The sequence below is a fragment of the Plecotus auritus genome, assembly GCF_963455305.1.
Source record: "Plecotus auritus genome assembly, chromosome: 9".
Classification (NCBI taxonomy): Eukaryota; Metazoa; Chordata; class Mammalia; order Chiroptera; family Vespertilionidae; genus Plecotus; species Plecotus auritus.
This window is the reverse complement of record NC_137783.1, coordinates 6,266,290-6,278,409: the sequence shown is the minus strand read 5'-3', so window position 1 is coordinate 6,278,409 and position 12,120 is coordinate 6,266,290. Positions and strand designations below refer to the sequence as shown.

At 56.0% G+C, this 12,120-nt stretch overlaps 1 protein-coding gene across 1 annotated transcript; it reads left to right on the top strand.

Annotated features, from left to right (window-relative positions):
* The first annotated feature begins 7,981 nt into the window (after window positions 1-7,981).
* On the top strand, window positions 7,982-9,684 carry LOC308233923 (homeobox protein MSX-3-like). Its single transcript, XM_080640913.1, has 2 exons — window positions 7,982-8,291; window positions 8,917-9,684. Exons 1-2 carry the CDS (start codon window positions 8,078-8,080, stop codon window positions 9,327-9,329), a joined length of 627 nt encoding a protein of 208 aa, XP_080497039.1. The 5' UTR covers window positions 7,982-8,077; the 3' UTR covers window positions 9,330-9,684.
* Window positions 9,685-12,120: the final 2,436 nt, after the last annotated feature.

The window sequence follows — 12,120 nt, the reverse complement described above, 5'->3', positions numbered from 1 at the left end:
TGCAGCCCCCTCCTCCTACCCACTGAGGGAAGGGGTGGGCTCTGGGTCAGGTCTCAGCAGTCCCCGAGGACAGGCGGACACTGTCAACTGCTGGAGTGATCTGTTTGGCAAGAGCAGATAACAGCCCTCTGATGTGAGCACCAGAGTGATGCTGACCCCCCGCTCGCTCCCCCCCCACCCCCCCCACCCCCCCGCCACACACACACACCCGTTTAGAACAAAACTCAAAGTCCCAACCATGGTTTTCATGACCCTATGATCCTGCTTTCCCTCCGGCCTCATCTTCTCCTTCCGCATGGCCTCCCTGGCCTAGCCTCTGTCCCTACAACACTCCTGGCATCAGAGTCTCTACTTCCCCCAACCTATCATTTCCTGAGTGTGGGGAGTGTGCTGGTGCCACCCGCATTTACTCTGCCCCTGAAGAGGTGGAGGCACTTACCCAGCAGCCACTGTAGAGGGTGGACAGGGCCTAAGTGGCCTGAGGCCGCCTTCCCCATGACCAGGCATGGGCCCAGGGGGTAAGGGGTGGGCTGGGGAGGCTGCCCCCTCTAGGGCTGGCCTATTTGGCTCCCACACCAAGTTACTGCTTCCAACTTGGCCATTTTCAGGAACTAAGACCATCAGCTCAGAGACACACTTCTTTTCGTGGACTTCCCGAGTGTCCAGTGTGAATGAAACTTCAAGACAGCCAAGATCTCCCATCTGGTCCTGACCCACCCGCCCAAGGTGGAGGCCCCAGCTCTGGAGTCTGGAGGTTCTGGACCTCGACCAGGCTGAACATGGGCCACAGAGAGCTGGCCTTTCAGCTCGATGCCTTGTGTGTGCCGGTCCTGGACCGAGACCCCCAGGACTCCAAGGGGGCTCAGGGCTGAGTGAGAGCAACTGCCCTGGCCCGTGGCCATGGCCAGGCTGCATCATTCTGAGGCCACATGTGTGGTCTCGCAGGGATCTGAGGCCCAACAGGATTAGGCAGGATTACAAGCCTCCCACAGAGGCTCAGCAATTTGAGTGGCCCTCCCGCCTGCCTGTCCTGGCTGGGCGCTATCCCTGCTGCAAGGTAGGTCAGGGAGAGCTGAGGGCACTTTTGCAGAACCCCCATTTCTCAGTGGGCAGAGAGCCTGTTGTTCGTCGGCTGACCCAGAGACTGGCCATTGGTACCCTCCCCCCTGGAAGCCCAGGCAGCCAGAGCCAGCACCATTGGTACAAGACCCAGGACAGGGGTGGCTACACCCTTCCCGCCTTTGAGCGGTAGGACCGAGTAGCACCTGCTTCTTCTCCATGAGCCCACCTGAGACCGTCTGTCTGTCTGTTGCTGGCTACCCACCCTCCTCAGGGCCTCCGGGCCTGGCTGATGGCGGGGGCGGGGTGGGGGGGAGGATGGGAGGGGAGTAGGCAGGGACCTTGCTGACCAGACTAATGGATTGCTTCTGCTTATGTGGGGGAGACTGAACAGGGAACTGAGGCCCAGAGAGGTTAAGATGGCAGGTCAGATGTCACAGCCCCTGAGCAGAGCCAGGATGAACCAGGAATGCAACTTGAGCTCCAGGTCTGGAGGCTGCACGCACCACCTCGGACCCCCCTTGTCGCCCCTTTCGAGTCCCATGTACAACCAGCCCTTGTGCTCAGCTCTGAACTCCAGGAAGGTGGGAGAGACCAGAGATAGCACATGCCGGGCAATGCAGGGGAGTGCTCAGGGCGGGTGAGGGTCTGAAACCTGGGCACCTCTCAAATGCCATTTCATGCCCACTGGCCTCAGCAGCTAGATCCTCCAGGGTGTGGAGCTTGGCTGGCCTGCTTTGGGCCCAGGACAGTGGGTGGATGGGTAGCCCTAAGCAGGCAATGAACATTAGCAGAGTTGAGGCTGCATTTGTTTTGAAATGACATGGTTTTTAAAGTCAGTGACTAGCAATAAGGAGAATTCAAGAAGGGGCTGTGTCAGCCCTCAGGCTAGGGGGTTCTTCTCTTCCGGTAGGTATGGAATTCTGAGGGTGGCACTGTCCTCCTGTGTCGTACTCCAGGGCCCGCCCTGCTGAGGCCAGAGCCCCTCCATACCCCTCTGTCTTGAGACCACTCCCCTGGGATTCACAGGCCTTCCTTAAACCACTTCTAGCTTCTCTGGGCTTCTGGAAACCACAGGAGTGGGGGTCTGGAACCAAGGTTTCAGCTCTGAATTCCAGGCCCAACTAGGAAATGACCAACAGATCTTCTGGATTCCACATAAAGGTCTGAGTTGGCTGCCTGTGGTGGCCTCTCCATTGGCATGGTCCTGGGGCACAGCTGCTCTGCAGCAGAGAGAGGGGACACACCCTTGGACTTCCCCTCCCCGGCTCAGCTGGCTGGCCAGTCCCCCAAGGCCACCAGCAAGCCTGTGACAAGCATTCTGAGGCCAGCTGCCCTGAGTCAGACTGTTTTTCAGAACATGTTCGTCCACCAGAGCCAGCCCTCAAAAACGTCTTTAGGGTCTAAGCGGAACGCTGGGTGGGAACAAAATAAGCACAAAAGTGTCAGGCACTTTCTGCTTAGAGATCGGTGACATGTCCATGACCCTGTGACCCCATTAAGGACCTTTCCTGCGATTTGTCCAGAACAGCACCTCCCGCCCCACCACGGGCCCGGGACATTCATCGTGTAGTGAATATGGTGTTTGGGCAACGCAGGGGCTAAGTGGCAAGTGACCACCCTTCTCCTGGGGCCTTGGCTGAGGCTGGCCCAGCTGACCTCCTGGGGAAGGGGCTAGGCCACAGTGTCCATCGCTAGGGGCTGAAACAGGAGCAGAGGAGCCTTTTGGAGCCTGGTTCAGGGTCCCAGGGCTGTCCTTCCCACAGGCTCCGCCTTGGGGGTATGTTATTCCAGTTTACAAAAGCGGGGACTGGGTGGGGGGAGTGCAGAAAATGGAGAGGCAGGAGAAAGGCGTCTGCTGTTTTGTCTGTTTTTAGAGCCTTCTTGTTCCGGGGTTCCTGGCCGAGTCAGAGTTCTTCCCAGAGGAGGCCCTGGGGGGCTGCAGCCTCTGCAAGGATGTGCTGGCCCTCGGGACAAAGGAAATCAATTCTGGGTTCTCCTAGCAGCTAAGTGATCCGCTGCCCCAAAGCGATTTTCACAGCCCGAGATGCCCAATTGTATTTTCCAGCTCATTAACCCTGAGCACAAAGCGCCATGTCCCCAGGCCCCAGCCTGGGCGCTTCCACTCCAGAGCCCAGGCAGACTCGGATTCCACCGGTCCCTCCCCGCCTGGAGACCAAGCTGCCCATTGTCCCCGAAGGTACTGCCTATTTATTCAGTCCCTTTGAACACGTCTCACACACTGTGGGCAAGCCTGGGAGAGCCCTGCTTCCCCCGGAGGACACCCCCAGCCATGGTTAAAGGAGCCAGGCACCACAGCAGAAACTTGGATGCAAACTTCTCTAGTGAAGGTGCTGGGGTGCTCCAGGCGGGGCTGGGAGAAGGCCTTTGGGTGGGGAGCAGTGACCCAGGAAGACCCCTTTGTCTCTTCCTCAGGTGGGGTTTGGAGTATCTGCCTTCCCAACCCATACTACTGACCTGGCACCGATTTGTGGCGCATTCATCCATGGTCCTTGAGGGCAGGTCCCTTTAACAGTGAGATGGCTGGGGGTAGGGGTAAGCCTGGTACCTGGCAGCAACCAGTTTGGGCCACTTCTTCCTGCAGCGCCAAGAAAAGCAGTAAGGCCTTGAACTATGGAGGTCTGCCTTCTGCCTTCCCTCTTCCCAAAGGTGGAGGCTGCCTCAGGACTCCTGGCTGGGACACCAAGCTCCAGGCTGTCACTTTCTCCACGTGGCCACATCATCCCTCTGCCCAAGTGCCATCGACATACGTCCATGAACTTCCCAGAGTCCTCATAGTAGGCTTGCAGGTGACTTGGAGGTAAGAGGGGACCCAGGGCACCCCAGTCCCTCCACGTGCTTCCAGACTAAAACCCTGACTCACAGCCCAGGACCCACCCTCTCGCCCCAGTTCCCACATGCCTACACTCCGACATAGGGCCTCCTGCTGCCCTGCATCTTCATCTTTCCCTGCTGCTCCTACGAGTCCCTCCTCAGCCAGAGGGTCCTGACAAGGGCTCTTCCCCAGAGAGACCTCCATGTGCATTGCTTTTTCCGAAAATGGCCAGAGTAACGCATGCTCTTATTGGGTGGGCTGTTTTAACTCCTGGGAGGAGGCTGATGGAGAGACACTGACAGCTTCTCAGGCTTCCACCTGGCTCGCTCTGAGCACCCTGGCTTCTCTTCTTTGAGCACTGAGGACCCTCCCTGGAGTCCTGTGGCCCCTCCTCTGAGTACCATGGCCCTGGCCTCTGCCCTCAACACCTCTCTTTGTTCCAGCTTTCCCTTTCCTTCTCCCAAGTCAAGGCCGGTACAAGGCTTGCCCCCAGAATGGACCCTTAGCACTGCCTTCCTGGCCCCCCTATGGTTTCTGCTCCGAGTGATGCAAATGCACCAAAAATTGTAACTACATGGAGAAACAGAAAAGACTTTTTAAAAAATCTCTTTAAACAGATAACTGACCATTTAAACAAATGACATCAGTCAGTGTGGGATTTATAACACATAGAAGTAAAAAGTCTGACAATAGCATCAGGCCCTGGAAGGAGAAATGAAGATCCCAGATATTACTGTAAAGTTCTTGGACTATATACAAAGTGGGGTGATATCACTGGCAGGTATGTTATGATAACCTGAAGATGTATACTATCAACCCTAAAGCAGCCACTAAAATATTAATAAAAGAACTAAAGCTAAATAAGTCAACAAAGGAGATATGTTGGAATAAAAAAATATTCAATTGATCAAAAAAAGAAAAGACTGAACAGAGAATTAATTATAAAATAATTAGTAAGGTCACAGATTTAAACCTAACCATATCAATAAGTACACAAATGTAAATAGTCTAAATACCCAATTTTTAGAGAGAGAGGAGGGGAGAGGGAGAGAGAGAGAGAAACATCGATGTGAGAGAGAAATATCCATTGGTTGGTTGCCTCCCACATGAGCTCCGACCCAGAAAAGAACCCATTACCTGGGCATGTGCTTTGACTAGGAATTGAACCAGTGACCTTTTGGTGCAAGGGATGGCCCTCAACCAACTGAGCCACACTAGCCAGGGCATGAAGAGCTCTTTAAAGATAAAGACACAACTATGTTTAAAGTAAAAATACTAAAAAGAGAAACCATGCTAAAATGGTCAAAGGAAACTGGAGTCTCTATTCTAATGTTAGACAAAGTTGACTTCAGAACCAAGAAATAAAGACTACTTCATGTTAATAAAGGAGTCAGTTTGTCAAGAGGGCATAAAATTCTCAAACATTTATGAACCTCATAATAAATGAAGTAAAAACAAATAGAACCATAAAGAGAAATAGACAAACTCACAGTTACTATTAAAGATTTCAATACCCCTCTCTCAATAATTGATGGAACAAGTAGGCAGAAAATCAGCAATGATACAGTGACAGGTGCATATCTACCAACTTGACCCAAGTGACACTTACTGACCCCGCCCCTCAGCAGGACAACAGAACATTGACTAATACAGGCTATATTTGGGGCCATAACACAAGTTTCAATAAATGTAAAAGAACTTATGTGAGACAAAGTGTGTTCTCTGACATGGAAGTAAACTGAAAATCAATACAGAAACATCTCTGGAAAATTCCCAAGTAAATACACTTTAATCCAGGGTCAAAGAGGAAATCAAAAGGGAAATTCATATTTGGAATTGAGTTAAAATGAAAACATACCAAAACTGTGGGATGCCACTAAAGCAGTACTTAGGGGGAAATTCATAGTACTGAATGTTATATTAGAAAAGAATGTTATCATTTCAGGGGCACACCTGGGATGGGGATGGGCACCAGCCTGAGCATCTACAAGCCTCAAGAAGGACCAGCTGTGCCCAGCCTCCTGTCCACACAACACACCTGGCTGGCCTGCTCCTGGGCCCTGCTCTTTGTCCCACCTGGTAGCCGGGGACAGTGTCTAGGCTCCCTTTACACATGGGACATGGGTTTTTGAGCCCAAAGCCACCATATGACAGAAGTGGGGGTCCCTTCTCACCCCTACCACCCTATGCCCCACCTCCCATCCCAGGGCCTCTTCTGACCAGTCCCCCATCCCCAGGGGCTGGAGATATTGGTGTGCTGGAGGCTGTTTGTGCTGAGCATTGGGTCTGTGTTCTCATGGCCAACCCACCCTTTTCCCCCCAGGGGCTCTGCCCCACCTGCATCCTTCCTCCCTCCTCTACTTCCCTGTGGTGCCATGCCAGATAGGGGCTTGGTCAGCACCGGCCCAGCCTTGCTCTCTTCAGGAGGGTCAGACATTAACTCAGACACCCACAAGGAAGGGCAAGACTGATGAAGGTTGGCACCCATGCCTGGCCCTGACACCCCATCCTTCCCTTTTGCCAGCCAGGCCACAGCTCAGGCACCCAGACACCACCTTCCCAGAGTCCTGAGCGGATGTGGGGCAGGCTGGGGCAGCTGGCTGTCATCCTTATTAAAATTCTTCTTCAAACACTCCCGTGAGTGGCCTGCTAAAGATAAACTACCAGGAGAGAGACCTTCAAAGAAAATGCTTTAATGATGCAATTATCTTCAATCAACTCAGAACATCTTTATTACATTAGTAAGGGGCAATCCATCTTGGAATATAGAAAGAGCTGATCCTGCAGCAGACACCAGGCCTGGCCCTGGAGCGGGTCTGAGGGCCCCTTTCAGCCTTGCTTCTAAATTTGCATGGAGAAAAAAAACTTTCTAATTGAATTTTTCTGGCTGAGCTAGAGGTTACACTGTCCCCAAAAGCTGGATTTCATTAAAGCAACTTTAGTTTCTCAAAAATAAATATAAATCGATTTAGGTCGCTGTTTCTGTGTTCTGGGATATTAACAAGATAGTAAGTCGTTACCCGCAAACCAATCTCATGATTTATTCTAAAACTCAAGGAGAGATTGCGGAGTGGCGCCTCCTCTGTAGCGCTCCAGAAGGTTTTAAACCAAAGATTGGTCCAGTTTTGGAAAAAGAATCCGAGTAAGCACAGGTTTCTGTCGGGCCTCCGCTTCTCTTCCCAGCCAGATCCCGGGTCTCACGACGATTTTCCGAGCAAGTGCGGGGCGAAAGAGTCTGAAGGTGAACCTAACTCCCAGAGGCAGACTCCGCGTTCCTGACCAGGCGCCCCTCCAGGGTCCCCAGCCCGGCGTCGGAGGTGGGTAGGGTAGGAGGTTGGGCCCTGTCACCTCCCCCGAGGTCCCAACCGGCTGCTCCTAGAACCCGGCCGCGGGACGGGACGCCCAGGCAGTGGGAGGGGCGGCCCCTGACCCAGAGGAGGCTCTGCCGCTACAGGTGCGTGAAAAGCACTCAGAGGCAAGGGCACCTCGGCCCTACTTCAAGGCGGTGGAGTGGAGGAAGCCCCGTTTCCAGTCTGCGTGCGGGGTCCGTCAAATGGGCCCCCAGGGTGAGGAGAGAGCTCCTGGGCCAAAGTAGGCACGTGCCGAGGGTTCCAGCTTGGGGTTGGGGTGCAGCGGGAAGAACAGCCGGCGAGCGACAGAGAGACGACGAAGCGGGAGGCGCCTGGCGCCAAGCTCTTCGCTGCGCAGGATCTGCCCGCGGTCAAGGGCGGGTGCTCGGACCACGACATCGCCCCGTCGCGCCCGCTGTCCACTCTTCGGAGTGGGGAGGCTGGGGTCAGCTCCGGGTGCTCCCGGGGAGTCTCAGCAGCCTCCTGGACAGGAGGAGCGTGGGCCGGGCACGCAGCGCTCCGGGAGAAGGCGGCGGGCACAGGGAGAGCGCCGGGGCGCGCCAGGAGGGCTCCGGCCGGGATGGACGCACGGGTGCCAGGCGGCGGCCCCGCCCCTCCCTATCCTTTCCGCCCCCGGGGTCAGCAAAGCCAATGGACGCCTGGGCCATGCGACAGCGGCCAAGGCGATTGGACAGCGGCTCATGAAAAGGACACCGCCTTTTTATAGGGTACGGAGGGCGGGGTCGCCTCCGAGTCCCAGGCAGTCGCACGACGTGCTGCCCCCGCGACGCGCCTGCCGGGCCCCGCAAGCCCCGCGCCCGCTGGCTTGCGCATGGCCCCGGCGTCGCTCGTCATGAACTCCTCTGGGCTCCTGACGTGTGGCGGGGACCGCGCGGGGCCCGGCCCGCTGCCCTTCAGTGTCGAGTCGCTGCTGGAGGCGCAGCACCGGCTGGGCCCGGAGACCGCGGAGCCCCGGGAGGAGAGGCCGCGGGGCGCTGCGGAGTCCCGGGCCAGGTTCCCGCCGGCCGCCCGCTCGTCCTCCCCACGTAAGTGTCCTGTCGCACGGTCCCAGGCCGCGAGAGAGCCCGTCTGGGGCAGCTCGAAGGACCAGGGCGGGAGGGGCGCTGTCGCTTCTAACTTGGGAAAGTAACCAGCCACTAACCGCCTTGCCTTAGTACCAAGAGAGAGGCCGACCCACCCGAGCCCTCGGGCGCGCGCACGCCCCGCAGCCGTTCCCGCGCCCCACACAAGTAGGCTCTCGCTCTACCTGGGAGCGGAGTGGGCACCCCAAAGTCCTGAGGCTTCTTGGAGCCCCGGCAGTCCCCAGGACGGTGAACTTCCGCTTTGCCAAGCCCTCATCTCTGCGCTCCTCGCCGTTATTGAGGCGGCCTCCAGCACAAGCTTCTCGCCTCTCCAAGTGGGCAGAGTTCCCCTCCTCCCTGGGGTGCGGGGCCGTGGATTTGGGAAGCAGAGCCCGAGTCCACAGTGGCCCGCCCCTACACGCACCGCACCGTCTCCCCGGTGCCTTGCTTATCTTACCCCTGTGGCATTTGGGGTCTCGTCTCCTCTGTGGGCGCGATCACAGAGCCGGGGAGGGGATCCAAGAGCGTCGGAAAGGGGAGCGCACTGCCGGCGTTTGAGTACCCAACGTGTGCTTCTCTTTCCTCCCAGGCGCCCCCAGTCCTCCGCCCTGCACCCTCCGAAAACACAAGAACAACCGCAAGCCACGGACGCCCTTCACCACCGCCCAGCTGCTGGCGCTGGAGCGCAAGTTCCGCCAGAAGCAGTACCTGTCCATCGCTGAGCGAGCCGAGTTCTCCAGCAGCCTGAGCCTCACCGAGACACAGGTGAAGATCTGGTTTCAGAACCGCCGGGCCAAGGCCAAGCGGCTGCAGGAGGCCGAGCTGGAGAAGCTGAAACTGGAGGCCAAGCCGCTGCTGCCCGCGTTCGCCCTGCCCTTCCCCCTGGGCACCCACCTTCAAGGCTCCCCGGGTGCTTATGGCGGTGCTGCGGGCACCCTGCCTCAGGTGCCAGGACTCTTCGCAGCGCCTATCACCGCTTACGGCGTGTATTACCTCTCCTAGGGAAATTGGGCACTCGCCTTGCCAGGTGGTGGCCTGGGGGGCCGCAGGGGAGGGCGCAGGACAGGGCGAGCTGCGCACCCCAGTCCTCCAGGAAAACCCCCTGCGTCCCGTCGGTCTTTTTTTGTTTTGCTTTTCAGGTTTTTGTGGTTGTTGATACAATGTTATAATTGATGCCTCAAGCCTATTTGTGGGTATCTTACAGATATTTAAGAACTTAAAAAAAATCATGTTCGTTCTAGACACTTTCCTGAAAGACAGTGAACATAGTTTCATACGGTGTCCTCGAAATGGGCCGGGTCGAGCTTCCTATTTTGTACAAGGCAGCCAATAAAGTATTCTGAAGTTTACTCTGTGAGACCTCCCTCCGACCTCCCTGCTTCGATAACCGGCTCCTCTCAGAAAGCTTCGCCAGACTGTCTTGGGGCAGCAAGAAACGGATTCCCGCAAAAGAAATGAAAAGTTTGGTGCCAGGACTGCTGAAATGCAGCGCACTGATTACTAACTAGGTGCGTTACCATCGTGGCAGAATGGAAACTTTCACTCATAGTTTAGGGGATTTTTTCCGTATTCATTTTTTATTAGAGCCTGGGGTAAGGTGCTGTCTGTGGACTGTGTGTCTGTGTATGTGTGGGGATGTGGGTGTGTGTAGGGGTGTGTCCACGCAGAGGCAGGATGGCCACGGAGCTGCAGATGGGCATGGAAAGCACGGCGGGCCGTGTGCACCGCACGCCCTGCCCGCTGGGCTCCCCAGGGATCCTAGACTGGTGCTAGGCTGGGGAGGAGGAGTTGCTAAGGCTCAGGGTCCATACAAAGGGCATTGGCTAACTCGGCCAGGATGGCGAGGGACCTGCTGGTCATCCTGCTCTGCTTCTTTGCAACACGCTGTCAATTCAGGTCTCCATGGCCCGAGGGAGGAAGGTGCCAGTCTGACCCTTCCTGAGGCTTCTCCCAGCTGCCTCAGCTCTCCTACTAGACTCTGTACTGAGACTGTCAAGGTGCCTGGGGGCGGGTGGAAGGCCCCTGGACCATTCAGCCTGATCCTCGCTGTGGGCAGCCCCCTCCCCGCCTTCACCCTGCCTCCCAGCTGTAGCCAGGACCTGGAGGTGACCATAGGGTGGGGACACCGGGCCCCTTTCCCTAGTGGTCGGCAAACTCATTAGTCAACAGAGCCAAATATCAACAGTACAACGACTAACATTTCTTTTGAGAGGCAAATTTTTTAAACTTAAACTTCTTCTAATGCCACTTCTTCAAAATAGACTCGCCCAGGCCGTGGTATTTTGTGGAAGAGCCACACTCAAGGGGCCAAAGAGCCGCATGTGGCTTGCGAGCCGCAGTTTGCCGACCACTGCCCTAGGTTGCTGGTGCTGGCTCTCCCTGGGTCTGCCCGCTCAGTTTTACTCACTCAGGGGGCTGCTGAGCTGCTGCCCCATAGGGAACAGCCGTGGAGAAGTTCCAGAAGTAGTGATGATAGTGCACTAAACTGCCTATTACTGGCCATTATTCTCCCCGTGTTTCTGGAAAATGATAATTCACGATGGATTTTAAATGGAAACTAACCCAATTCTTGAAGTAGACGCTGCTGGAAATGAAGGCTGATAATGAGAGAGGCATCCTCACATTCCACACTGCCATCCCTCCCAGGCCTGTGCCCATGGGGCTGAGCTGTTTAAACTCAGAGCCCAACTCCAGTCAGGGTCTTCAAGGACAGACCCACCCTGTAAATACACCAGAGAAGGCGGTGGGCCGTGGCACAAAGGGAGCTTGAGGGGGCTAAAGGGCCTGAGAGCCATGACCCATGACCCGACCTGACCCTGTGCCTTCTGCCTCACAGAGCATAGTCGTTGCTCTTTAAGGCCACTCAGAACCTTGATCCTCTTCTCACATCTGAGGTTTTTTGGGTTTTTTTGTAAGTATACTTGTATTGATTTCAGAAAGGGAGAAGGAGAGAGAGAGAGAGAGAGAGAGAGACATCAGTGATGAGAATCATTGATCAGCTGCCTCCTGCACACTGGGGATCCAGCCCGCAACCTGGGCATGTGCCCTTGACTGGAGTCCAACCTGGGACCCTTCAGTCTGCAGGTCGATGCTCTAGCCCAGCCGTGGGCAAACTACGGCCCGCGGGCCGGATCCGGCCCGTTCGGCTGTTCTATCCGGCCCGCGGAGCCGAGAGTGGAGGGTTCTCTTGCTCTCCCCTCCGCTCCTTTACTTTGAATTTATATTAGTTCACACAAACACTCCATCCATGCTTTTGTTCCGGCCCTCCGGTCCAGTTTAAGAACCCATTGTGGCCCTCGAGTCAAAAAGTTTGCCCACCCCTGCTCTAGCCACTGAGCCAAACCAGCTAGAGCACATTTGAGGTTCTTAAAAGCACCCAGCCTACTATAGAGGAGGCCTCTGGAGGGAGGCCCTGCAGGTGGTCCCCACTCTGCCAGGCCTACCCCTATAGCTCGTATTTGATCCAAAGAGAGCTGACCCATTGTTTCTGTCCACGGGCTACCTTCAGCATAGGTCTGGGTTCCACATGCCTGCCCAAACCTGCTTCTCCCTGCTGTGGCTCCACGTGCCCCTGCGGTGTGCTCTCTCCTTAGCCACCTGGTGATCGTTGATGAGAGGACTGCAGACTCTCATCTACTCTGTTCCTGCCAGGAAGACACCAGCCAGGCACTCAAGCTCTGGTGCCAGCCCCTTCCCTCTGCCTGTGGCTGTCCTGGAGGCTGACCGCCCTGCCCCAGGCGCCACCTGTCAGTCTTCTCTGTCACTGCCCCCTAAACAGGTTTGCTCAGAGCTC